The 27,737-nt window shown below is 44.2% G+C and overlaps 3 protein-coding genes across 5 annotated transcripts in view; 1 reads left to right on the forward strand and 2 right to left on the reverse strand.

Moving 5' to 3' along the window:
• pear1 (platelet endothelial aggregation receptor 1) overlaps nt 1-14,346 on the forward strand; it is a 38,934-nt gene extending 24,588 nt beyond the window's left edge. The window contains exons 9-19 of one of the 3 annotated variants that reach the window (XM_072393539.1): nt 1,378-1,552; nt 1,636-1,756; nt 4,706-4,869; nt 7,013-7,115; nt 8,360-8,512; nt 8,701-8,919; nt 10,040-10,158; nt 10,250-10,367; nt 10,917-10,982; nt 11,187-11,381; nt 13,094-14,346. In XM_072393539.1, the coding sequence (XP_072249640.1) occupies nt 1,378-1,552; nt 1,636-1,756; nt 4,706-4,869; nt 7,013-7,115; nt 8,360-8,512; nt 8,701-8,919; nt 10,040-10,158; nt 10,250-10,367; nt 10,917-10,982; nt 11,187-11,381; nt 13,094-13,245 (1,585 nt within the window). In that variant the 3' untranslated portion in view covers nt 13,246-14,346. Of the gene's footprint in view, nt 1-1,377; nt 1,553-1,635; nt 1,757-4,705; nt 4,870-7,012; nt 7,116-8,359; nt 8,513-8,700; nt 8,920-10,039; nt 10,159-10,237; nt 10,368-10,916; nt 10,983-11,186; nt 11,382-13,093 lie in introns of all 3 variants that reach the window. The other 2 variants (XM_072393538.1, XM_072393540.1) reach the window with 2 other exon arrangements.
• A 531-nt stretch (nt 14,347-14,877) lies between these two features.
• Nucleotides 14,878-27,737, reverse strand: part of LOC140315930 (lamin-A-like) — a 34,943-nt gene continuing 22,083 nt past the window's right edge. Inside the window, exons 3-13 of the mRNA XM_072393545.1 lie at nt 22,935-23,091; nt 22,152-22,277; nt 21,568-21,738; nt 21,091-21,216; nt 20,724-20,944; nt 19,629-19,929; nt 19,045-19,152; nt 18,779-18,898; nt 18,637-18,696; nt 18,402-18,557; nt 14,878-16,515 (exon numbers count right to left, since the gene is read on the reverse strand). Of these exons, the coding sequence (XP_072249646.1) occupies nt 16,480-16,515; nt 18,402-18,557; nt 18,637-18,696; nt 18,779-18,898; nt 19,045-19,152; nt 19,629-19,929; nt 20,724-20,944; nt 21,091-21,216; nt 21,568-21,738; nt 22,152-22,277; nt 22,935-23,091 (1,582 nt within the window). The 3' untranslated portion in view covers nt 14,878-16,479. The remainder of the gene's footprint in view (nt 16,516-18,401; nt 18,558-18,636; nt 18,697-18,778; nt 18,899-19,044; nt 19,153-19,628; nt 19,930-20,723; nt 20,945-21,090; nt 21,217-21,567; nt 21,739-22,151; nt 22,278-22,934; nt 23,092-27,737) is intronic.
• The window catches only part of LOC140315936 (membrane-spanning 4-domains subfamily A member 6C-like), a 139,479-nt gene continuing 136,735 nt past the window's right edge, over nt 24,994-27,737 (reverse strand). The window contains exon 8 of the transcript XR_011917298.1: nt 24,994-25,003. The gene's annotated coding sequence lies outside the window, so the exon portion shown is untranslated. The remainder of the gene's footprint in view (nt 25,004-27,737) is intronic.

A 27,737-nucleotide genomic window follows, 5' to 3' on the forward strand; every position in this document is an offset into this window, starting at 1 on the left:
ACTGGGCAAATTCAGCAGGATGATGATGTTTTAAGTGTTGGATTAAGTTTTCGTACCTTTCTTTAGAAGTATCTGAATATTCAATATTCAAATATATAAATAATAAATATTCAAATTCAGCAGGATGATGATGTTTTAAGTGTTTCTTTAGAAGTATCTGAATAGCAGAATGTAAACTAACTAAATACTAAGGAAAGGGGCATTTATGTGTCCAATATTGTCTCCTTTAACATCCTTAAAGAAAGAAAAGAGATTATTCTGTCTAATAAACTAATAAAGCTGTGACTTTTAAAGCAATGCAGGATTATTTTCACTCACTCTTACAATAAATATGAGGTGAGTTTAAGCCGCCTGCATCCACTACATGTTTAATTTTTGTGGCTTTTTCATTAGTTGTTTGAATTACAGACCTTGTTAATAAAGTAATTTCTTAATATCTTATTATATATCTTATATTATACTTATTATACTGATGTGATACATGTGGTCTAGCCTCAGCGAAACAATGTGCAAACATGGATTAGACAAATATTTCTCAGTGCTGTTGCATTTTTACTTGAACATTTTCCAATCAGCAACTCAAATGCACAAGAAAAGACTCTAGGAATCTTTTTCTTTTGCTCTAAGACCAGATCCATCCCCGGTTTTCCTGATTCACAGTGAAAAACCTCCTTTCTGTCACCAGTGGAGTAATTGGTGCATCTTTTGCTTCTTTTGCTGCCTGAAAACAGCTTTTCAAGGCTTGTCTAATGTGGTCTCAGGCCTTCAGGCTGGGGGGCCTGATGAGCTCTTTGCTGCATCTTGTGGTCTTAACGACCAAGTTGGCCTTATCTAAGTGGTTTTCAAAATTCAAACTTGACCTAATGTCAGCTGCCAGGTAAACTGCTGCCTCCATTAATCCTTGATGTTAAAGAAATCCCTGCTGGTTTCTGGGAACTGATATCGCAGCAGATCATACAGATCGGAAACTTCCAAGATGATCATCTGTGTGCAAACATCAGATATATATCGATGAGATGAGCCTAAAGATTTAACACACCAGCCGACTTTGGAACTTCCTCACGTTGGATAGTTGACCTAAATGAGACCTTATCAGCAGAAATAACAATGAAAACAGCAGTTTTTAGTGGATAAATGTGTTAATTAGTAAACATTTCAGTGCTTCTGATAGTAGAAATGTCATAAAGAAATGAGATTCAGTCTGATTTCAGATGAATTCTGCCTGACAGGATAATAAACATCAATAAAAAAGATCAATAGCATGAAGAGAACCACCACCTTCTACGTTTTTTTGGGTTTTTTTCCCGTTTGTTTTGCTTTTTTTAACCACACACACGTCAGGTTTTATTCATACCAGTGCCTGTTTGTGCTGTGCAGCTGCCACCCCATGAAAGGAGAGTGCACATGCCAGCCGGGGTGGGCGGGACTGTACTGTAATGAGACCTGCGCTCACGGTTTCTATGGCGACGGCTGCCTGGAGCCATGTCTTTGTGTGAATGGAGGCGAGTGTGACAGCGCCACAGGGAGGTGTCGCTGTGCCCCCGGGTTCACTGTGAGTGACAGACTTCAGCATGATTTAGCTCGCTTTTTTTCGTATTTGTGATGTTCTTCACAGCTGTTTTTTTACGTCTGCAGGGGGTTCACTGTGAGAGTCCCTGCAAAAGTGGCACCTTTGGCAAAAACTGCTCCCTGGAGTGTTCCTGTGAAAACTTCATCGACTGCTCACCGATGGATGGGTCTTGCTTCTGCAAAGAGGGTAAGAGTTTTTATCAGAGGAGGAATGGAACTGATGAGACCAAGAGTCAAACAATGACTACTGCAACACTCTCCTAACTGGTTTCCTAACTGGTCTCCTAACTGGTTTCCTAACTGGTCTTCTAACTGGTCTCCTAACTGGTTTCCTAACTGGTCTCGTAACTGGTCTCCTAACTGGTTTCCTAACTGGTCTCCTAACTGGTCTCCTAACTGGTCTCGTAACTGGTCTCGTAACTGGTCTCCTAACTGGTCTCGTAACTGGTCTCCTAACTGGTTTCCTAACTGGTCTCCTAACTGGTTTCCTAACTGCTCTCCTAACTGGTTTCCTAACTGGTTTCCTAACTGGTCTCCTAACTGGTTTCCTAACTGCTCTCCTAACTGGTCTCGTAACTGGTCTCCTAACTGGTTTCCTAACTGGTCTCCTAACTGGTTTCCTAACTGCTCTCCTAACTGGTCTCGTAACTGGTCTCCTAACTGGTTTCCTAACTGGTCTCCTAACTGGTCTCCTAACTGGTCTCCTAACTGGTCTCGTAACTGGTCTCCTAACTGGTTTCCTAACTGGTCTCCTAACTGGTCTCCTAACTGGTCTCCTAACTGGTTTCCTAACTGGTCTCCTAACTGGTCTCCTAACTGGTCTCCTAACTGGTTTCCTAACTGGTCTCCTAACTGGTTTCCTAACTGGTCTCGTAACTGGTCTCCTAACTGGTTTCCTAACTGCTCTCCTAACTGCTCTCCTAACTGGTCTCCTAACTGCTCTCCTAACTGCTCTCCTAACTGGTTTCCTAACTGGTTTCCTAACTGCTCTCCTAACTGGTTTCCTAACTGGTCTCGTAACTGGTTTCCTAACTGGTCTCCTAACTGGTTTCCTAACTGGTCTCCTAACTGGTCTCCTAACTGGTCTCCTAACTGATCTCCTAACTGGTTTCCTAACTGGTTTCCTAACTGGTCTCCTAACTGGTCTCTTAACTGGTCTCCTAACTAGTCTCCTAATTGGTCTCCTAACTGGTTTCCTAACTGCTCTCCTAACTGGTCTCCTAACTGCTCTCCTAACTGCTCTCCTAACTGGTTTCCTAACTGGTTTCCTAACTGCTCTCCTGACTGGTTTCCTAACTGGTCTCGTAACTGGTTTCCTAACTGGTCTCCTAACTGGTTTCCTAACTGGTCTCCTAACTGGTCTCCTAACTGGTCTCCTAACTGATCTCCTAACTGGTTTCCTAACTGGTTTCCTAACTGGTCTCCTAACTGGTCTCTTAACTGGTCTCCTAACTAGTCTCCTAATTGGTCTCCTAACTGGTTTCCTAACTGCTCTCCTAACTGGTCTCCTAACTGCTCTCCTAACTGCTCTCCTAACTGGTTTCCTAACTGGTTTCCTAACTGCTCTCCTAACTGGTTTCCTAACTGGTCTCGTAACTGGTTTCCTAACTGGTCTCCTAACTGGTTTCCTAACTGGTCTCCTAACTGGTTTCCTAACTGGTTTCCTAACTGGTCTCCTAACTGGTTTCCTAACTGGTCTCGTAACTGGTCTCCTAACTGGTCTCCTAACTGGTCTCCTAACTGGTCTCCTAACTGGTTTCCTAACTGGTCTCCTAACTGGTCTCGTAACTGGTTTCCTAACTGGTCTCCTAACTGGTTTCCTAACTGGTCTCCTAACTGGTTTCCTAACTGGTTTCCTAACTGGTCTCCTAACTGGTTTCCTAACTGGTCTCGTAACTGGTCTCCTAACTGGTCTCCTAACTGCTCTCCTAACTGGTCTCCTAACTGGTTTCCTAACTGGTCTCCTAACTGGTCTCCTAACTGGTCTCCTAACTGGTTTCCTAACTGGTTTCCTAACTGGTCTCCAGCCTGTGAAACCTCTGCAGATGGTCCAGAACGCGGCGGTGCGTCTGGTCTTGGATCAGCCTAAAAGAACACGTCCCCCCTCTGTTCATTGAGCTCCTCTGGCTGCCCTTAGCATCAGATCCAAGTCCCTGATGTTAGCTACAAAGAGCTTAATGGAACGGCTCCATCTACTTGAATGCTCTTGCAAAGGCTTCTGTCCCAACTGGGTCCCTCCGTTGGTCCCAGGATTGTCGTCTAGCAGCTCCTACACCACGCCTAAGACAATCCAAACTCTGTTCATGTGTCGTCCCACGATGGTGGAATGACCTACCGAGCGCTACCAGAACAGGGGCGTCCCTGTCTATCTTCAAGAAGCTCCTGAAAACCCAGCTCTAAGAGAGCATCTCCTATCCCAGCACTTACCTTGTACTTCCCTACCCCCTCTATCTCTGCACTTTATCTTTCTGCACTTCCTTCTATGCCTGCACCCTATCTCTACTCTGTCCCCTCTGACAGAGTCGGACTCCTGGGTTCCTTCTATGTAGATTATTGTTAGCTTTTTATATCGCTGTTATATCTTCATTTGTAAGTCTCTTTGGATAAAAGCGTCTGCTAAATACAGAAACAGAAACTCTATGCTTGACCGAGTAGTTCATAACACATTGTTCTGCAGTTATTTCAGTTTTACTCTGACTTTAAGGTCAATATTGAGAATCCTGGCACCCAAAAGAAAATCCTCGGTGCAAGTAGGACCCGAAAATTAGCCAAAATTCTACAAGAAAAGGTCACATTTTGTCTAAAAACGGATTCGTCAACCAACATTTCACAATGATGTGGTTGATGATGCGCCTTTGTGACAACATCTGCACTGAAATGAACCAAATAACTGCTAAAACGTGAATAATAAAGTCTTTCTGCACTTCCTTCTATGCCTGCACCCTATCTCTACTCTGTCCCCTCTGACAGAGTCGGACTCCTGGGTTCCTTCTATGTAGCTTATTGTTAGCTTTATATAAAGCTGTTATATCTTCATTTGTAAGTCTCTTTGGATAAAAGCGTCTGATAAATACAGAAACATGACCAGCTTACAAGCAAAAACAAAGCGAGTGGCTGACAGAAGATGTTTCCGCAGGCTGGCGAGGGCCGGACTGCTCCGTCCCCTGCGCTGAGGGGAGCTGGGGCCCAGGATGCAACGCTACCTGCCGCTGCACCAACGGGGCGAAGTGTAACCCTGCGGATGGATCCTGCATGTGTGCGGCCGGCTGGCAGGGGGCGCACTGTGAGCAGCGCTGCCCAGTGAGTGCTTCAAACTATGACTTCGTACATTTGTTTGGACTCTTATTAAATGACCTAATCAATAAAAAAATAATAAAAAAGCAACATAGAATTGCATGAAAATAAGAATTGTGTTTGTATGACCTCAGAAAAAAGGATTTTATATCTAAATCTGCTGCAGGTGACATAAAACTGAGTTGTGTTGTTGCGTTGGTTGCAATTGGCTATTTTTGCCACTAGATGTCACTACACCCTATGTACAGGATACCAGAAGATTTGACTATAAATACAGACACAAAAAAACCTACTTATGCTATAGATATCACTACAGAGAGTAAACCTTATCCTAGGAGTTGTATTTTTGGATTTGGATTTATTTAGATAAAACGAGTTTTATGGTACAAACTGTTGGAAAACGGATATGAGTGGCATACAAAGAATAATACATGCTGTAGTGTGAGGTTAATGTGCTGTTATACTGCAATTCATGCTATCTTTTTTAATCTTTTTTAATCTCACAAACAAGAAACAAAATGTGCAATGCAGTCTTGATTGTTTTTTAAATAAAAAGACATAAAGTTAAGGTGTTGTCATTCTAAATTAGAAAGTTGTTGAAAATGATCTCATCCAGTTTTTACAGTTTTAGTAGAACCACACAGGAAAAAGCAACTGAAATGTGAAGACTAGCCAAGCTTTTTTTTTGCAGTGAACTATATTGACAGACAAACCCATCTTATTTTAAGCCAACCAAAACACGTTTTGTACTAATTAATGCAAGACCAAGGAGGGGGGGGGTAAAGATAGCTCGACTACAGGCTTAACTAGAGGCAAATGCATGAAACTAATCAGTAATCTCTAATACTTAATGCCTTCTCTATTTGTTATGGTAAGAAAGAAAAAAATAGAAATAATTCCAAAAAGCACATTTGATATTTTTATATACCAGTAGTTCAAATCTATGTTTGAAGGGCCCTGTATTTAGTTCTATACCAGGAACAAATAGAATAACCTACAATTTGTGATTGTGACCCTTAAGGCAGTGAATACTGGTTGAAAAACTAACCTTCAACTCCACCTATTCTTCATGCATATAAATATAAAGTTTATGGGTTTAGAGGCTTAAAAAGGGAACTCTGGTATTTTTAAACCTAAACCTTATTTCTGGCATGAAATATGTTTATCTATCATCCACACGCCCCCCTGCAGCAGAGTTCATTCACTCCGGTAAGAACGTCCATCTTACTCAAAGTCGTCGTTCACATTGTCAAAATCTGATAAATATCCTGCCATGTTGCACAAAACTATCAGCAGCAAACTCTGTGTGAAGTTAGCCGACTGTCACAGAGCACGGAGTGAATAAACTGTGCTGCAGGGGGGCGTGTGGATGAAGTGGTCCCAGTAGAGTGCCTGTGTAGAAATCCCTCCGTTAGCTCTCCTATAGCTGCAAGTAGCCACATAACAGCAGCTATGAGCTAACAGAGCTATGAGCTAACAGAGCTATGAGCTAACAGAGCTATAGCACACGTTCATTCATTCATTCTTCTTAAAGTATTGGTGAAATAAAGACAGATAATGCCTTATTTAGAGGCTGCATCCTCTAAGCCCCGTTCACTCCGTTATATGGATCTCCAGTTATCTAAATATCTTCCGAAGGACGCCGACTTTCACCAAACTGTTCTCAGTGAGCAGATGAACGTATTTCATGCCAGAAATAAGGTTTAAAAATACCGGAGTTCCCCTTTAATGTAGGTACAAAATAAAATATTCACATGTAAATATAGTTAAAGTGAACAATCGATACAGAAAATCAATCATTACTCTCAAATATATGTATATATAAAACACAAATATATTGCATTTAAGGAAATAAATGAGCTTCTATCTTTAATAAGACGAGTGCCCAGATCATAAAGATGTAACAGGACATATTGGTTGTGACTGGACAGTCAGTGTCCAGCTTGTTATGCCTCAGCTCGCTCTCTGTATGCTTTAATCGGCCTTTTGGACTTGTACCCCTCGTGTTTTTCCAATGCCAACCTGCCAGGCTGTCCACACAACAACACAATGCAAGTGTAGTGTTTTGTCTGACTGTGACTGAGCTGGCTGAATCCTGAAGAGATTCCCCTGACAATTCTTTGCCCGCTGGCACCTGTTCACTGTACAGATGGGCACGTTTGGGCCCGGCTGCCTGAAGAGGTGTGATTGTGCTCATGCTAACGGCTGCCAGGCTACCGCCGGGGAGTGCCACTGTCTGCCAGGCTGGAGGGGTAAGTGATGACGTCCTGCTGCCGTCGCTGCCAGCTTGGCTGCGGTTTCACAGATAAGGTCCAAAAGGACTGCGCGAGCCACAGGTTTTAAAGCAGTCTGACTCCGTTTTATTGTCATTGTGTTTTTGTCTGTACTTAAGGGACCGATAGCCTTTTATCACCAGTCATCTGCTTTTTTACTTTGTTTTACATGTTTTTTATACTACCAAAGCGTTGGTTTGGTGGCCATCACTGATATCAACGGATATTTGATCTTTTCTAACTAATTCAGGAAGATTCTTTGAATTTTATGTGAGAAAATGATCAGAAATGTTGTTGCGTCGTCTCATTTTGCCAAAACTTTTGGCAAAATACTTGAAGTTTAGCTTAATTTTTTTAAGCAGTTGCTGAATATGAGATGTTCTATTCTCATTGAACCGCTAGTTGTACGTATTTCCATCTGTTTCCACCGTTCATTCTCCTGTAAATACACAACATCAACGCATTGAGTATTAAAAATTTTATTATAGCTTTTGACATATTAAGCACACTAAATGCTTCTTACTTGTCTTCAGTGACTCAACATGGCCTTATCCACACCTCACATGTCACCAGACTTCTAATTATTAGCATGTTAGCTTTCCTATACTTGTATTTAGATGTTAGCTGCCTCAGTGCATCTTCTTTTGTCAGATGGCAAGAAGGAAGTGAGTCTGAAATGTATTAGTAACCTTTATAAGCCTTTATAAGTGACAAAGCTATCTTACAGAAAAGCTAAAAACGCGGTCTGTGTTGTCATTTTTGTCTGGGAAAGTTAAAAGCGACAGAATGTCTCCGCAGTTTCTTAACGCACCCCATGGAGGTGTTCCTGCGAGGCAGAATCTGGGGTTTTCGTCATGAGAGGGTCTGAAATGTAGCTAAATCCGGTGGCAAAATCTCAAAGTTGCCACGATTGGTGGGATCAGCCTCCTCCTTTTATGCAGCAACGTCATCAGCTGTGAAAAACGGGTGTGTGACGTGTGAAAAGTGTGAATTACAGACTCCAGAGCTTTAATAATGTACCAAAGCTGGAATTGGGGATGCTTTTTCATGCATTCACGAGCACTAAATGACCAAACCAGCAACATTTTCAAAGCATTACATTTTCCATAAGAAGGAGGCATTTGTGTCGGTAATGAACCCCTTTAAATACTGTTTAGTTCTACTTTTGATCGTTTAACACATTCTGCTGCTTATACTCTTTAACAGAAGTACTGTTATTTCAGGGCCACGCTGCGGCGAGCCGTGTCCAGAGGGCCTGTGGGGGCCCCGCTGTAACCACACCTGCTCCAAGCACTGCCCCAACAGTGACACCTGCTTGAGGGAAACTGGGGAGTGTGTGTGCCGCCCGGGCTCCTGGGGAGTAAACTGTCAGAACAGTAAGTGTTTGTATTGGCTAACGGTCCAAAGAACAACCCACAGCAGATGTGTGCTGGATCCAGCGTGTGGTGAAGTGCATTTTCTGCTGGTGGGGGCAGTTTCTGCATGAAGCACACCTTGATATCTCATTTGTAAATCCTGTGGCTTCTTCAGCCTCAGCCTCTCCTCTCACCACCTGTCTTGTCAGACTCGTCCGAGCAGACGGGGAGTGTCATGGTTCCTCTTCCCCCCGGTGAGAGGGAGTCGTGGGGGGCCATCGGCGGCATCGTGGTGCTCGTCCTCCTGGTGGTCCTCCTGCTGGCTCTGCTGCTGCTCTATCGCCGCAGGCAGAAGGACAAACAGAACAACACACCAACCGTCTCCTTCTCCACCAGCCGCACAGTCAACTCTGAATACGCCGTTCCGGGTACGGAGCAGGAAACACTTCACTGTGTGGGAATCATTTAGTCTGGGTTAGACAGAACCTCTCTAGCCATCAATCTGACATCCTTTGGCTAACGCCCTCTGAAAAAATGAGAATATACGCCGAAGGGGGAGGAGCTGAAGAGCCACTCTTGATGCCTCATTGCCCAGAACAGAAATATTTGTGGCCTAAAAGTTATTAAATTATTTCCAAGAGGATCACCATGACTAATGAACCTGGCTTCTAACGCCGTAATGACCAGAAAAACACGACGATGCTTGTTAAAGCAAAGCGTGCCGAAGCCATTGGGCTCCTCATTGTCTTCCATGAACAGTTCACAGCCATCAGTCAGGAGTTAGCTCCCGGGTCATGAAGCTGATCACTTTTAAGAGTCTGAACTGTTGTCACCTCAGAGTAAGACCAACACCGATGGCTCAATAGGCTTCAACCTACAGAAATGTCCCATTTTCAGCCGCTTCCATCTACTGCTGCCATGTTTTACACGACCACATGTCATGCTGGAATGAAATATTAAGGCAGATCAACACGATTTTGGGTGAAACTGTTACTTAAAGAGGATCTTAGTGAAATAACTGCCTGATGTTGTAAGAATGGCAAATGTTACTTTCATAGGGATTTCTATATGATGCCATGAGAAAGATTAATGGGAAAGTCTGCAGTCTGAATGACTTTATATGTATATATATCTATATATATATATGTGGCATAATGTTTGAGTGCAAATGAGGACAACAAGTCACTTTTAACCTAAAAGCCAAAACAGGGAGCATCTAATTTACAGTAAATGTTTTATTTATAGTGTTTTGTGAGGGACTTTTCCATCTCATAGAGCTTTACAAAGTGGTCCAAAATGAACCCTGAAAGAGAACAGAAACATTAATGAGACTGAATGACAGATCAGCTGATCTAACACAGCAAATCTTGCTTGGTTTTAAATCGCTCTCTTAAATGTTAACGTGCCCTTTAACTGTAGGATGTTTCACATTGTCCTGATGAAAGTGGTTTCGGTCTCATCTTGTTGTTGCATTTTTGTAATTAGTGTCCCTCGGAGCTGCTTTAACAGCACCTGACGTGACGCCACGTGTTTGTTTTGTTGCTGCAGATGTTCCGCACAGTTATCACCACTACTACTCCAACCCCAGCTACCACACGCTGAGCCAGAACAGACCGCCGCTGCCGCACCTCCCCAACAACCACGACCGCATCATCAAGGTAGGAGGCGTCTCCCTGATCCATTTCCCTGATCCGACCCAGAAACGTCCCCCCTGAATGTGAATCCTGTGATATATCTGTCACACAGAACACCAACAAGCACCAGCTGTTCTGCAGTGTGAAAAACGCAGCGAGGGAGAGGCGGGGCTTGTTTGGAGTTGAGAGCAACGCCACTCTGCCGGCAGACTGGAAACACCACGAGCCCCGAAAAGACTCGGGTCCGTCCAGATGACTCGCCACAAGCAGTTTACTTTGCATGTCACACGTGTAGGAAGCACCGTTAGCTGTCAAATGAAAGTCAGAATAAATAAGAGGATCAACAGTTACGGGCTAATAAAAGTAAGGAGGTGGTTTCCAGACCTCCCGACCACAGAAACGTTCAAATAAGAATCTGTGGAACCTGCAACTTACCGCAGCAGAAAGCGCTGATCATCCAGGACACATATAGAGTTAGACAGATGAAAATACTCAGATACTTTCTCAGATATGCAGAGAAATACTTGCATTAATGGTGTAAACGACCTGCAGTTATCTGTAGTTAACCTATCCACGATAAATGAAATTCAGAGGTTTACCAACCCGTACTTTTCCTGTTCTGAGCTGCACATTTCAGGCTATAAACACTCATAAAAGCTAAAAGGTGCTTTGGCAGCAGCCATCACTCACCTGGTATTGATTTTGCATGTTTCCAAAGCGGCTTATCTGCTTTTGATTAGGTTGGCATGACTGGAAATTAAGAGGGAAGATTTGTCTTTTCCGCTTTACAGGAGCTTTTGGCATCGACAGGAGCTACAGCTACAGCGCCAGCCTCGGAAAATATTACAACAAAGGTAGTTTATCACCTCATTTCCACCACTTTTTCTTCACTTCTACCTTCTTGAGGAGTAAGAGCACCGAGTACCTGAATGTTAGTGGCAAAAAAAGCTATTTAAATGTTAAAAAGTCAGATTTTTATATTATACAGAGTGGACCCAAACAATCCTGTGCTTCAGATGTGCTTCTAACTTTCATTTTTGCATCCTGTTTATGGTCAACAGAGCTGAAGGACGCCGTCGCGGTGAGCAGCAGCTCCCTGAACAGCGAGAATCCTTACGCCACCATCAAAGACCTTCCTGGGCTGCCGTTCTGCCCCCCAGAGAGCAGCTACATGGAGATGAAGTCGGCTGTTCCCAGAGATCGGGCGTACACCGAGATCAGCCCGCCGCCCTTCAACGCAGCCACCTTACGCAGAGGTGAGCCCGGCCGCCTGATGATGCCTTTTACTGAGCAACAACCACACCTTTGGTCTGGCAAAATGCTCCTTTTGTACACTCTAGGCATGATTTTCAGTGAGAGTTAGAAGAAAATCCACTTTTAGATCAAGAGATGATATTAGGATATAAGTTTTTTTCTGTACTTAGGGGACCGATAGCCTTTTATCACCAGTCATCTGGTTTTTTTACTTTGTTTTACATGTTTTTTAAACTACCAAAGCGTTGGTTTGGTGGCCATCACTGATATCAACAGATATTTGATCTTTTCTAACTAATTAAGGAAGATTCTTTGAATTTTATGTGAGAAAATGATCAGAAATGTTGTCGCGTCGTCTCATTTTGCCAAAACTTTTGGCAAAATACTTGAAGTTTAGCTTAATTTTTTAAGCAGTTGCTGAATATGAGGCGTTAAAGAGAGTTTTCTATTCTCATTGAACCGCCAGTTGTACGTATTTCCATCTGTTTCCACCGTTCATTCTCCTGTAAATACACAACATCAACGCATTGAGTATTAAAAATTAGGCTTTTTATTATAGCTTTTGACATATTAAGCACGCTAAATGCTTCTTACTTGTCTTCGGTGACTCAACATGGCCTTATCCACACCTCACATGTCACCAGACTTCTAATTATTAGCATGTTAGCTTTCCTATACTTGTATTTAGATGTTAGCTGCCTAAGTGCATCTTCTTTTGTCAGATGGCAAGAAGGAAGTGAGTCTGAAATGAAATGATTAGCAGCGTCTTCGCTGCCGTATTGCATGAGAAAACGGACCAAAACATTCAGATAACCTCTGCCAGGACTGGTTCAAAGCATTCAGGACCCACGTAAAGGTCGGGCAAACAGAGGCAATAAAACCTCTTTTAGCGTCAAACCGGAGGACATGATTGTGGCCTGTGTGACAGCTGGGGAGGATGGACTTCCTGAAGTCACAGCCTGATGAACCAGAATCTGTTTTTAAGGAAGAAGAGACAGTGAAAGGAAGAGGAAGAGTAGGAGGAAGGAAAGCCAGGGTGTTCTTTTATTAGACCTGACTTTTATTATGTTGACACCAGTAACACATCAGCATATAGTCACACTCATAGATAATAAGGGAAACTGGAGTAGATTAGGTGAATCACACATTTAGATGTGAAGTATTGGCTCCATGAAAGTGTTTTTTTTACCTTTTTTATATCTTAGAACAGTGGAAATATGTGAGTTAAACTGCAAGGAAACAGTACCTCCCTCCTTCAGTAACTGGTATTGTTGCTTAAAATTAAAACCAGGGTTTTGATGGTCAGCAACACCTTTCAGTCCCGACTTAAAGGCACCAGCACAGTAAAATGCAAACCCCACCATATCACTGCCGTACAATAAAACTGAAACTTTAAAAGATTTAAATCGTGGGAGGCCTCTTTCCTAAGTTTAGCGGCCATCAAAGGGCCACAAGCACTTGATTCCCAGTAGGAAAGGGACACCTTACCCTTGCAAAATGGAGGAACTGGGAGTCTGAGTGAAGATGGGACTGCAGCTGTACTTGCAGCAGCTGTTTGCCACCTGCAAAACCCTAACTAGCTAGTGCTGAGAAGCCCAGAGTGCCGATACGGCGTGTTCCAGGCCGAATGTATTAAAAATGGATGTTGGGGATTGAATCCTTAAGATCACGTCTCATTCCTACTGTTTTTCTGTCCCACCGTCTTTATTCGCAGAGCGTCAGAGCTCCCTTGGCCACGCTCCTCACGAAGACCCCCAGAGCCACTACGACCTCCCTGTGAACAGCCACATCCCGGGACACTACGACCTGCCTCCAGTCCGCCGCCCCCCCTCCCCCGGTCCCTCCCCCAGGAGAACACTTCAGTGACAGAGCAACTTTCCCCTCCTCCCTACTTTGAGGATGATGAGGAGCAGACTTTCTGCCCCACCAACACACCGGTGTTTACCGAAGGTACCCAGCTCCCAACACAACACCGCCCCCTTGTGGGCTTTAAGTGGTACTCACCTCACCGTGATAGACTTGGCATCCAGATTGAAGAGCCGGCTGGTGAGGAAGGCTGGTGTGTGGAGACGCCAGCGGGGTTTCAGCTGCTTTAAACCCCCACCCGCCTCCCCCAATGGGAGAAGAACCCACCCGAGGCCTTCATGGTTAAAAGCAACAACTTGGGAATGATTGTGTGCTTAAGATTTCAACATGTTTTACAAACATTCTGCTTTCACTGCTTTTTCAGATGATATTCCTCTTTGTAAACAGGCAGCTTTGGATGAGCTCACTTCTCTTTTTTTTATTGGAAAAATGTTGGCAGGGTGTCTCCTGATGCTTTCTCCATTTTACTATGTTTTATTCTTACAAAAGAAATCATTTACAATCATTTGTTGCTTCCACATGTGGCTTTTTTTTTTGCTGCTGTCACATGAAACCTTTGTAAATATAGAGATGAATATATTATTGCCTCACATGAATGTATATGTAAAGCCTATTTTAAGATGAACGTGTTGATGCGAGCGTTTTGATTTGCTGATGGAAAGACGGTAAAAGGTCAGAGAAGGAATGGTGGGAATAAACCACCAGCAAACTGGGAGTACAGGCAATCAAAGCAGCAACTTCGGTGCAGCTTTTGACTTTAAGTGGCATTTAAAAAGGTCATTTGATCCATACTTCAAGGGTACTCAAACACAGAGACTCAAGGAGGAAAAAAGTGATGAAGAGTCGAGGTAAAACACAACGAGATGCGTTTGTGTGACAGCTTCCTCCGTCTCCCCCTCAGTGTTATGATCTGTAAAATGAGCATTATACAGTCAGGGGTTTTCTTTTAAATCAATTTATGATGAGCTAACGTGTTAAATGCCCCCTTTAAACATCCCAGACGCTGAAAAGGCTGCAGCCTCCACTTCTGTCTCCACCATCAGACATGGCTGCATTAAAGGTGTTCATGGTGAGATGAACAGGCATCGCAGAACTTAGACTTTCAGCGCCTCTGGCTTTGATTTCTGAAGACACGAGGAGGCTGAAACTTACCCATGATGCACCTCTGATGCCCAACTCCCCCAGACTTGTGTCATTTCCACACTCTGCAGGTGCTGAGCTCAACATGCCCACCCTCAGTTTCTAAGACGCCTCCCTCCACTCTACCTCACAGCAAATGATTTTTGTTTTTCCCAATGGGAGACGGGGCTAATTGTGGCCATTTCTCCTCAGAAATTATGCAGCGATACGTCATAAACAACCTTAGATACTCCACAGATGGGAAAATCTTTCTGTTCATGTTTTTATCCTGCAAAACGCTTGTTATGCATCTCATTCTGACCAGCGCCACTCCATATTCCACCAGTGAGACAAAAGAAACCAGAGAATGTACGTTGTGCTGGAAATGCTATCATTTTAGAGGTTTTTCTTTGAATATTCAACCATGTATTTTTTAAATGTATGTTTGTGTGCATAATGTTAATAAAATGTCTGCACTTTTGAATGAAATAATTACCACAACCACTCAGTGGAAAAAAATAGGATTTACTCAGCGTTATTTTAGAAAAGAAAAGAATAATTACATCAGCTTAATGCATGGCTTTTCCATTAGGTTGATAGCACTGTGATCTAACTAAATCAGACTTCAAGGAAAGTACAATTTTTGGCATTAACAGCTTTGGAGACTATTTTAAATCTTCAAGACCTTCAAATAAGTCACGAGACGAGAGGGTTCAGGACTCTATGAAGGTTCACAGTGAAAGGAAGTCAAGGCAAATCACAGGAAGCAGTTTAGAATGAGTCAGAAGACCTCTGCAAAGGCCTGAAGTGTCCTTTCTAAGTGGGAGGACTTAGATATGCAACACAATCCCAGAGTCATAATGTCTTAAACGATAACTAGTGGGTCTTGGCTCATTCTAAACCAGTCCAAACAGAGGCCAGGTGTCCGGTTACTGGACCTCTGAAGGCACTTTGGGGATCCTGACAAAAGTAATTAAAGCAAAAAAAAGCTTCAGACATCAGGAAAAAATGTTACAGCCATCAAGTATTTCCCATAAATGCTTTGATAAGATTTCTGCTGAAGTATAAATGACTTAAGCTGCCAGACTACAGTACAAATCTACCGCCTGTGCACAACTACTGAAGCCTTCTATAAAAGCAGTACATAAAGTCACACAATCCTACTCAGATCCCCAAAATCACGCCAGGGGATTTGCAAAGCCACAAAGCTTACCAGGAAAGAAAGAAAGAAAGAAAAAAGGAGGATGGCTGACAGTCACAAGACGGCAGCACGAAGCATGTGAGCTGAAAAAGGAGTGTTAATGCTTCTTTCTTTCCTCTGAAGGCACGTTTGTATTCTCAATCTGGAAAATAGTTACTGTTGCACTCTGTAAATGGCAACAAACATTTCTTTATTAGAATAGTGATGAAAAATACTACAAATATATATTTTATATATGCCACCAAATGCATCAGAATAAAGTCCTGATGAGTAGAAAACCAGCTGTTCCTGTCATTATAAAGCATCTCTGGTGAAAAACAAAGTAAACCACAAAGCACTTTGGTACATTCAACGTATCCAGCAAAGAATGATTCCTTATTTCTATAGATTCTCAAAAACACAAGCACTTACGGGTCTGTGGGGGCGAAAAAACTCACAAATACTCGTGTTCTCTGAACGCACCGCAGCTGCCGGACGACATCATCTGAACACCACGGAAAATGTGCGCCGGTGTGTTCGATTAAAAACCTGAGCTAACAATCCTGCTGCGTCTAAATGCGCCACAATACTGTCACAAAAACAAGTCAAACACTGTAAACACTGCCTCAGACGGAGGATGGATCTGTTTAAGGGGCGATGGTTGGCTTTCCTCCCGGCTGCAGCGGCTGGAAACCCGGCTCGGATCGAAGCACTGGTCAGAGTGTGTGAGCAGAGTACAGAAGCTTTTGCAAAGCAGACATGCAGTAACATAAGAGGAGTATATGAAAGCGGGACAAAAATCTAACCTGCAGGCTAATCTGAATACAAAATCTCAAACAATCATAAAAAAATAAAGACGCATCCCGACGGAAGGAAACTGCTGTCCTCTGCGGGCTTCAGGAGGTGCTGCGTTCAGGTGAGGTTGTATTCTGGTTTTACATGACCGAGCAGTTCTCCGGCTTGACACGGCCCTGAGGAGGAAGTGAAATTAATTCATTAATTAATTCATTTAAGGGGTTAAAATTAGCAGAAATTAATGTGAAACAACCTCCAGCTAAACTTTTTTCTGATTGATTTTATCAGGGGTTAAAAAGCGTGTGCAGCTGTGCTCAGACACAAACGACCTCTTCCTTAATCAGAGCTTATAACGCGGTGAAGCTTTGAGGTTCCAACCTAAAGTCTATATCCAGCACTTCCTGTTTGTGGATTCTCACAGCAGCCTTTGTTCCTCCGTCATCATTGATTTTAGATGTTTGGAGCTGCTTTAAAAGGGAATACACTGCTGGTGCTCCAACAAAGTCACAACAAGCAACTTCTGCTCAATGCTGGAGTGGATTCTGCCTCAGCGCACGTCACATGCACACACATACAGTAAAGTGCACCGAAATCAGTGTTTTTCATAAAAAAAAACCTAATGGGGAACAATCTGCTTCCTTTAAGCAGCTTTTAAACATTTTTTTGTTGATTAGTAATTACTTGGGCTGGGACTCTATTAAAAAAATTTATCGAATTAATTAGAGGCTTTGTGATTAATTAATTAATCGAAATTAATCGCATTTTAATCGCATATAAATATTTGACCTGAGAACAATAAGAGGCTATTTTTTTCACATGGATTTTAGTTTATACCATTGAAAAATGACTGAATACACAAGCTTAAGCAACAAAACATGGTTTATTTTTTTTCAGGGTGGTACTTTGTGATTAATTAATTAATCGAAATTAATCGCATTTTAATCGCATATAAATATTTGACCTGAGAACAGTAAGAAGCTATTTTTTTTCACATGGATTTTAGTTTATACCATTGAAAAATGACTGAATACACAAGCTTAAGCAACAAAACATTGTTTATTTTTTTTCAGGGTGGTACTTTGTGATTAATTAATTAATCGAAATTAATCGCATTTTAATCGCATATAAATATTTGACCTGAGAACAGTAAGAAGCTATTTTTTTTCACATGGATTTTAGTTTATACCATTGAAAAATGACTGAATACACAAGCTTAAGCAACAAAACATTGTTTATTTTTTTTCAGGGTGGTACTTTGTGATTAATTAATTAATCGAAATTAATCGCATTTTAATCGCATATAAATATTTGACCTGAGAACAGTAAGAAGCTATTTTTTTCACATGGATTTTAGTTTATACCATTGAAAAATGACTGAATACACAAGCTTAAGCAACAAAACATTGTTTATTTTTTTTCAGGGTGGTACTTAACCAACCGTGCTCTTATCGACGCTTCCATCCATCCGTCTGTTTGTTTTTTAATTAATTTTTTATGCCTTTTAATGAACAGGACAGATAAAAAGAGAGAAAGCAGAGAGTGGGGTAAACGCAGTAAAAGGCCGTCCGATGCGGGATTCGAACCCGGGACTGGGACACCCCAGGACTACGCTACCCTCCATCCCATCCATCTGTTTTTTAAAACAAAAGTTCCCGTCCACAGGGCCAACCAAAGCGGCCTCATCAGCTTCTCCGTTCATGTTTAATATTGTTCGCTGTGGTTTGTTGTCGTCTGAAGTCATGACCGTTAGTTGGTGCTCCAGTATAACCGGTTTGCCTGAAACTCATCCAGTGAGAAAAGGTTCCGCCGTGCGATTAAAATGCATTAATTCTGCGTAATTAATTAATCTTAATTAACACGTTAAAGTCCCGACCCCCAGTAATTACATTTACATCACAACTTCACGCTGAAAGGTCTCTTTCCCGGATCATAATGCAGAACTATAAAACATCTGGAACATCTGGTGTGATTGTGGAACAGAAAGCTGGATAATTGCTGTAATAAAATGCTCTCTCAGTGAAGAAACGTAGGATTTTGGCTGACCGGAGGAGTTGTAACGCACCTGTCTGGGCTCATTGGTGCCCATGAAGAAGGACTGTCCCACGAGGCCTTCACATATACCGCCGCTGCGGTCCGACGGCTGGCCGCAGGAGTCGCAGATCACCGTGCGGCTGCGCAGGTTGTACTCGTTGTCTGCGCCACTCGTACTGTGAGCTCCCTAAAGGAGGAAACACAACAGATACTTCACTGCATGCTTAACCAGATCCCCAATATGGGAGGTTAGTTCTGGAATTTACCATTTCATCGTCTTCATCGTCCTGGAAAAGGCTGCGCGTCACCTTCCTCATGGCCATTTCCTGGTAGGGATCCAGTGACAAAATGTTAGGTCACTGCAGTTAGAAGGGAAAGAAAAGTGATCTCAGAGGAGTGAAGTCACACCTCGCCGCTGGTGTTGAGGAGCGCGGTCTGCAGGAGGTCGCCGGAGCCCCAGGAGCTCTGGCTCTTCCACACCAGGTCAGTGGGAGGGTTGTTGGTTCCTCCGCCAGATGCAGCCCAGATCTGTGGAGGGTAAAAGCGTTTGTGACTGAATCTAACATCCAAAAACACCTGGAACACGTGGAACAGGTTCATCTCCATGCATCATCATAGAATTAAAGCTGATTGAACCGTCGTCGGATCAAAGCTGGAACCACTGGCTAACTTACAGTCACAGTTCCTCCAGCCTTCAGAGTGAACTTGCTGGGAAACTTGTAGACGATGGGAGTGCTGCTCCCAACTTGTCTCTTCAGCTGCCAGCTGCCCAGCGACTGGTCCTGCAGGGAAATGTTGAGAGGAATGATTGGACAGGAAAAATAATCTGGTGAAAGACTTCTTTACGATCACAGCTGAAAATATTTGGGAATTGTGATGGTAAAATTTCTCAGGACTCCAATCCACATTAACCATTTGTATCACCCAGACAAGATCATTGTTTTAACCTCCTGTTTCTTAATTATCATCAAGACTGCATCCTGCCCCCCCCCCTGGAGATGTTGTTACACATCTAAAGAACAAAGCCCCCTCCTCAGGTATAAATGCTCTGGATTCCTTTTGTCTGGATCTCTTCATGCCATTCTCGCTGAATGGTGTGGACTGACTGATCTTTTTCCTTGCAACGAAGAATAAAAACGTAGCCGGCCGGCAGAAAAAGTAAGTATTAGGAAGGAAGCGATTGAAAACTTCCATAACAGAACCAGAGCAGTGTGTCGGGGTCAAATGATCCGGCACCTTCACTCCTGATCATCCTTACCTGGTCGGCCTTGTTGCTCAGACGGATGTACTTCCCCTCCAGGTCCACCTCGTCCACAGTGATGCGCCCGGTGGCCGATGCCTGCTGACTAATGCGGGTCTTGGTCACGGTGCCGCCCACCATGCTGGACGTCTCGCTGTCGTTGTCATTCAGGCGCCGCTTCTTGGAGACGCTGGTGCCGGAGGAGTTCCGGCTGCTGGAGGCCGCCACCGCGGTCTGGAGCAGGCGGCTGGTGTGGCCCGAGCCCGAGGTCCGTGACACTGTGACCTTAGTGGGCGGGGGGCTGGGTGACAGCCGCAGCCTGGGGGGACATTTAAGCTTCAGTACAGGCGGTGGAACAGACAGATTCTGGTAAAGAGGCATTTTAGATTAAATCCTGACCGAAACTGTGGCTAAAAGTAAAGTTCTCAGACATTAAAGAGTGACAGGAAACCGACTCTTTGATCTCATATCAATGCTCTGCTGTCACAGAGCAAATAAAGCACTGATATGTAGGCTGCAGGAAGGAGAAAACAACCTTTATATTAATTACTATGTCAACAAAACGGTTGAATAATACCTCGGGGCCAAATCCTGGGCCAGGACTTAGCTCAGTTTATGCTAAACTGCATGTTGCACTAATCAATTCAGGAATCTCCGTGTTCCTTCCCTTTCTTGACAACCCCTCATCATCTAATCTACTTCAAACTTGGCGGTGACGTTGCTGTGGAAACGAGGACATGATGTGCACAGTTTGCAGTCTACCAGATCAGCAGATTTCAGTCATCTTTTTAGGTTAAAAATGGTTTTCCTTTATTCTGTCTCCAGAAAATCCCCCGAACAGTTTCCATGAATGAGCCGGAGTAAGAAACTGAGCGTTTTCAGGCTGAAAACGGGCTACTTCACCTCTACTCTGCTCCTTTCTGCTGAGATTTGCTCTGATTCAGTGATATGACCGGGTCCACAGTCCAGCTAAGACTAAAGTCACAGCCAGCTTTGTCCGTAAACTTGAGCTTAAACCTGACCATCATCTGCTCTCTGCCTGTGAAATGAAGCCTCAGATTCTTCAGTGGCTTGTTAGTTCTACAACAACTCGTTGGGTATCTGCAGCCTCACCTCTCCTCCTCGCCCTCCAGCAGCTTCCTGTAAGCATTAATCTCCATGTCCAGAGCCAGTTTAATGTCCAGCAGCTCCTGGTAGTCATCCAGCTGCTGCTGCATCCGGGCTCGGATCTCGGCCATCTCTCGCTCTTTTTCCTCCAGACGTCGCCTCATCAGATCTCGCTCCCGTGACAGATTCTCCTCCAGCTCCTGCCCCCTGGCCTCGCTTGCACTCAGCTGACGTAGAAAGGACACAAATGCAAACCATGTTCCACTTCATAGGCTGGCTGAGGAGTCAGATTGATGTTAAATCAATTTCAAATCAGTTTCTGCAGCATGGCGAGCACTAGCAAAGCACTGGAGGGCCGTAGGAGCGCGAGTACCTGCTTCTGGAGCTTGCTGAGCTGACCCGACATGCCCTCCAGACGAAGACGGGTGTGCTGCAGCTCCTCCTGGGTGGCTCCAACCATGTGGCTGTGTCTCTCAGCTGACTGACAGGCGTTTTCCAGCTGACAGGCAGAGACAGTCAGTAACGGTCAACTAACTGTGCTGAATCACTGCAATATACATGCTGCAGCCTGCCACTTCCTGCAATCCCTCATATGGAGTTAACCAACCAAAACAGTCCCTCAAAGTGCTTTTTTAAAAAAAAAAAAACAGCTGCATTTATCCACATTTCTCATCCCCACAGGGCAGAGTTTTCCTTCTAGCTGAAAGAAGGACACTCTGAGGTAATCTGAAACACAAATCAATACTTTGCATCATCTCCTTTGTGCCTTTCATTTTAATAAAGCTGAGCAGACGCATGACGCAGAGTGAGGTTTGGCCTCTTGGGGGCGACAGAGCTGCAGCTCGGCTACCTTGGAGTTGTAGGTCTTCTCCAGCTCCTCCTTGTAGAGGCAGACCTGGTCCTCGTGCTGGGCTCTCATCTCCATCAGAGCCTCAGCCAGCTTGCTCTCAAACTCCTGCTGCTTCCCGCTGTCGATCTCGACCATTCGCGACTCGTAGCGACGCCTGGACTCGCGCAGCTCCTGCAGGAGCAGAGAGGGAGACGCATTCACACAAAGCCTGCCGAAGACCGTCAGCAGAACTTCGCTTCATTCCTTTTTTAATCGAAGCTTGCATTTAATCAACCGTAATCTGAAGGAACATCTTCAGTCAGTAAAGCTAATTGTATGGATTAGTCAGTTGTTGTGCAGTAATTACAAGAGAAACCTCCAGCTCCTCATCACATTCAGTTTTACAGAACCTTCACGTGTTCACAGACTTTCCAAAAGAAATTCAACATTATGTGAAAGCAAAAAGAGCCTCAGCGAGGCACGTCTGGGGGGGGGGGGGATGCAAAACAAACAAGTAGGTGGTTGGAAGCAAATCAATATCCTGAGGAGAAGATGAGAAGCAGGACAGAAGCAAAAATAGAAGTGTCGAGGTGAGGAGCACAAACCTCGTTGTAGATGTTCTTCTGGAACTCCAGCTCCTCCTTCAGGGTCTGCAGGCGGTTTTCGGCGTCGACCCTCCTCAGCATCTCGTCCTGCAGCTGCTTCTTGGCATCGTTGAAGTTAACATCCAGCTTGGTGGGTGGAGGAGAAGGAGAAGGGATGGAGAGAGAAATTAAACATGACTCTGAAGCCGAGGAGCACAGAGAAACATCCAACACAGTTCGAGGGGTGACTCTATTCCGCTTTGGGCCTCTTTTAGGGATAGAAAACATGCAGTTCTTCAGTTTGATCAGTAGGTGGAGGAAGGCTACAACCCTATCTGTGTAGGACCTGTGGTGAGATTCATTGATAAAACCAACAGCAGAGAACGCAGCTTCGTCTGTGGCGCCACCTCCTTCCCATTCACCATCAACTGCCTGGAGGCTCTACATGAAATTACTATTTCCACCCAAGTATTTCTGCACTTAGCAGGTAGAAAAAAGCACACATGCAGACAATCATTTCAAATGTTAGTCACACAGGTTCTGCTCCTGCCGGCTGCAGGTGGCAGCCAACGACTTCAAACAACCCGTGAAAGCCTGGAGGCGTTTTAGGCTGACGTCACTGTCCTTCTGAATGCTTTCAGACTTTAAATGGGCAGCTAACATGTGTTTATCTTGTCCGAAGGATGCTGTTGGCTGTGTGGTGCTGATGCTGAGCGACGATGGCATGAACACACAAATCTGTGGGTTTGATTTGCTCCGAGGCAGGAAGAAAACCCTCATGAGACTGAATCAAACTGCTTTTACCTTGGCCAGCTGGGCCTTCAGGTCCTTCACCTCTCCCTCCAGGGTTCGCTTCTCCCCCACAGCGGTGGTGAAAGCAGCTTCTTTGGTGTTGAGCAGGGCCTCCAGGTCCCTCAGCCGGGCCTGGGCTGCATCCAGGTCAGACTCCTTCTTCGTGTTCCTGTGGAGACGAGGACGACAGGACGTTAGTTTGAGGGCTTTTTGTTAAGGGCGTTAAAAAGTAAAGCAACAAATAAGACAAATAAGATCAAACAGCACAAAAAACTGCCGACAGTTTTCATTTTGTTAGCGTTTCAGATCAGCTGGAACTGACCAGCAGTTTGTCTTCATCTTGTGTGGCATTTCCACACATTTTAGGCTTCTGCCGCCTTTTTACGCCACTAAAATCACACGAAAAAGGACCCATAATATGCTACAACTTCTCCTGAGACCGTATTTCACCAGAATATCAAGTGCAAGATTAAAATGGAAACAATTCCATTAAATTGGGATTCATCAAGGCAGTCCTTTGGTTCGGAGCCTCCCAGAAAGCAGAAAAACAGTCTGAGCATCTCACACTAGATTAGAAACGGCCACAGCTTAGTTCCCATGTAATTACACCTTAATATCTAACAGCCATGAATAAAAACACATTCCACCAATGTCACAGAGAGATGATTCAGCGAGAAATTAATTAAATTAGTGAAGTTTACATGAATAAAGGCATTAAAACAGACAACTTTAATAACCTCTTTATTTCGACATTTCCATTATTGGTGAGATGTTCATGAAAATGTTGGAAAACTTTCTATTCCAGAGTTTAAAGCTAAAATCGGTGCAACTTTTGCTGTAATTTCCCTCAGAAATAACAAAAGAATCATGAAAAATCATTATAAAACCCTCAAAGACAACAGAGCTGCGTCCTCCAAATGACAGAAACTCCCCCGACACAGATAACACCATCCGATATAAAACTCAGCCACATGAACACAGCTTTTATCCTGGAAACAAAGGTCACACCGGTGTGCTCCCAGATGACAAAACAGCATCATTACGGGGGAAATTTGGCCTAAATGACAAACTTCTGAGTGAATTGTCAGTCCGAGTTGGACCTCGGCTTCTACTTTGGACACTTCTTTCACATTTGCTCCATTCAGTGCTGAGCAGGAGGAAAGGGATGGGAAGTCTTACCCTGGAAATGGCATAATCCAGTAGATCTGAGTGTTTCTGTCTGTATGCTAACACATCCAGCTTTAGCCTGACCTGCGGCCCAATTAAAATACAGACAAAGAACCATTTACTGTGACCTTCTGTAGCTTAGTTTTCATCCTCACATCATTTATTAGGGTTTACTGAAAGCTCTTTGGTGACTTTAGGAGTTTCCCAAGGTCGAACACAAAGTCGTGTCTGTTCTAAAACAAACATGCTTCCTTATTTCTGCTGAGAGTGAAGCCAGATGAGCAGAGTAGGAGGGTGCTGCAGTGACAAACTGCCATTGTCCCGTGCAGTGAGAGCAGCAGTTGTCCTCAGACGCTAACCCAGCTCTTCGTGCTGTTAGCAGCCATCAGTCCTGAATAAGAGCACCATTCAGCTCCATCTCAAGGGAACCTGTGTTGAATTACGACAACTCACGTTTGTTGCACATGTGCTTGTGTGCACCGCCCCTCCCATAACATCTCTACAGGAACCAATTTAGAGGAAAAGACCTGCCAGTGGAAAAAACAATACGTTCCCAGCAGAAATATGAAGACAGAGGAGGGGATGGAGGGAGGTCGTTAGCGGCATAGGTGGTTCATGCACAGCCAAGGAGGAAATGCACTCCCTGTTATTCCGTTTGGGCCTGTGGGCAAGTCTTCATTGTCACTAATAATGGCCATCTGCTGAGGGAGATGGCTTCCAGGCGGCACACACGGACCTCAGAGTGCTCTGGTTCACGAGCAGCTGGGTGTCAGAACAGCCAGTGTGACGATTTTTCACAGCCGCAGCAACAAAGATGCAGCGTTAATTCACTCAAAACTGCGAAAACGACGCCGGATTGTTTTAACAGAGCAGCGGATAAACACCAGTAATGTCGTTTCAGAGGGCTGCAGCACAGCCGCTGGCTCAAACAGAAAGAGGAGACACGCCCTGAAAAAAGTAAATGACACAGCAGAGACGCATCGGTGAAACTACCAAGCTGCCAACAATAAAACCGGGACGCTTTAACCAATCGGAGCAACCGAACCTGGTGAATCAAGTCAGGAACAGAAGCCAGAGGCAGCAGCTCACTGTGTAGGACACCGACTGACCTCAACTGGAGCGTTTTGGCCTCAAACTGACAGCTCAGCTGCCCTCGCTTAGTCTGAGGGGTCGTCCACCTTTTGGAAGGTCGGCGGTTTGATTCCCCGGTCCTCCTGCATGTCGAAGTTACCTCGTTTGTCTGTATTTCTGTCTGAGATACAGACGATTGTGACAAAAAAAAAAGCTTTGCAGCATCAACAGGATGTTTTCCTGTCAAGTTTTATGGTTAACGAGGACGGAATAACCGCAACAGAACAACCCTAACAATACACGCCAGGCACGCCAAAACAGGTGGTCTTTGTTTTTAAAAAAAGCTACAAGATGCATGAACTACTTTGCATGAACCATGAATATTAGGCAGCTTCCCAATCAGCTAAGCATCAAAGTTTACTAAGTTAACACTTGAATCCGTTCAAAATGCAGATGTTCAGCTAAACGTTCAGCATCAGTCACTGGAAATGCTAAATCGGTTCAGTCTGCTGCTAACTGCTAACCGCCATCTTGTGAGTGAAATGGAACAGAGGGCGCTGCGCTCGGGGCTGCACAAGTGGGCACAGCTCACTGTTTCCTTATGGAAAACATCAGTTCAGTGACCGTAACATTTCCGAAGCTGACAGCAACAACTGGACTTTACGATCTATAGGAAAGCCCGAAGCTCACTCCCAGTCCAGCTATGTGGGGCTGGACTGGACTGGGCTGGACTGGACTGGACTGGACTAACTGGACGGGACTGGACTGGACTGATCCAATCCAAACTATCTCGGTCACGGTTAACAGAAACAGAAGTGCAATAGCAGCAGTATCCCAGCAGCATACAGTGTGACTCCATCCCTCCATGATGTAGCTTAGCGGGGGAAACGCTGGACCCACTTTATGGTTCACTTAACATGCTAATACTGGCAATGAGACGGCTTTTAATCAGCTTGTTACAGTTGTTATAAAAGAGCAACTTTTATCTCCAACAAAGGAAATCTGTGTCTCTGTAGCTGTTAAATTCTCCACCATCAACAACAGCCCCTTTAATAAAGCTTTGAAATCTTTGTTGGATCATTTTACAAAGCTGGACTTTCAGAGGCTGCTGTTTGTACCGTGAAGTGTTCTGAAGATTGTGTTTCTAGTGTTGATGTTAACAGACAGACAAATACTAAGAGTATACAGCATAATACTTATAAGGAGAAGCCCTCGTCCCAGTTTAAATGACCAGATGTGCAGCCCAGATGTCTCTAAAACACTTTTTAAACAGCTAAATGTTTCTGTGCATATCACTGGTAGAGGCTGATGTCTCGAGCCTTGCTCAAGGGCAGATTGTCTGACAGCACTTCAGTGCACCAGCTGTGCATGTGCAGATTTACAACATCCATGAACACACAGCAGGAATGATGAAGAGGCCATGCTGCCGAAAGGGACAAAATACTTTTTTAAAAGTATTTACGATCCAGGTGCACAAGCACATGAGAGAAAACACAGTGAAAAAGACAAATATGTAGCAAACACAGTGTTACTGTAACACCTGAAAGCATTCCCTGGATTCTTGGAGCAGCACAGGCCGACAGTTACCCGCAGTAACGGAGTCACTGTCCGGCTGATTGGGCGAAAACAAGACCGACGACTGCTGTAAAAGGCTATAATGACTATCATTTGGAGTTTAACCACCTCTGGTTGGGCCGTGTTGCCCAACGCTTCCTTTAGGTGTGAGAAAACACTGCGGTTGTACCTCATCGAGGAACGCTTTAAACTCGCCGCAAAGCTCGTTAACAAATTGCAGCCTTTAAAAGCAGAGTAGAGTTACTTTAAGACGAATGAATGAACGTGTGCTATAGCTCTGTTAGCTCATAGCTGCTGTTATGTGGCTACTTGCAGCTATAGGAGAGCTAACGGAGGGATTTATACACAGGCACTCTACTGGGACCCCTTCATCCACACGCCCCCCTGCAGCACAGTTTATTCACTCCGTGCTCTGTGACAGTCGGCTAACTTCACACAGAGTTTGCTGCTGATAGTTTTGTGCAACATGGCAGGATATTTATCAGATTTTGACAACGTGGACGACGACTTTGAGTAAGATGGACGTTCTTACCGGAGTGAATGAACTGTGCTGCAGGGGCGGGGGTCGATGACATCATCCCAGTGTGTAGAAAGCCCTCTATAAGCCCCCCGATAGCCGCCAATAACAACAACACAGCAGCTATGAGCTAACAGAGCTATAGTACACGTTCATTCATTCATTCTTCTTAAAGTATTGGTGAAATAAAGACAGATAATGCCTTATTTAGAGGCTGCATCCTCTAAGCCCCGTTCACTCCGTTATATGGATCTCCAGTTATCTAAATATCTTCTGAAGGACGCCGACTTTCACCAAACTGTTGCCAGAAATAAGGTTTAAAAATACCGGCGTTCCCCTTTAAGGGTGTACACACATTCACCTGAAAGAATGCTGCTTTTTGTCTAGACGGTAGCATTTTGTGCCTTTAAGACAGTTTAACGGTCAGATTCTGCAGAAGATGAATGTTGCTGTGTGTGTGTGGCCGCTGTGATGTTTATTGGGGC

The sequence above is a fragment of the Leuresthes tenuis genome, unplaced genomic scaffold (genome assembly GCF_036924035.1).
Source record: "Leuresthes tenuis unplaced genomic scaffold, fLeuTen1.0.hap1 SCAF_10, whole genome shotgun sequence".
Lineage (NCBI taxonomy): Eukaryota > Metazoa > Chordata > Actinopteri > Atheriniformes > Atherinopsidae > Leuresthes > Leuresthes tenuis.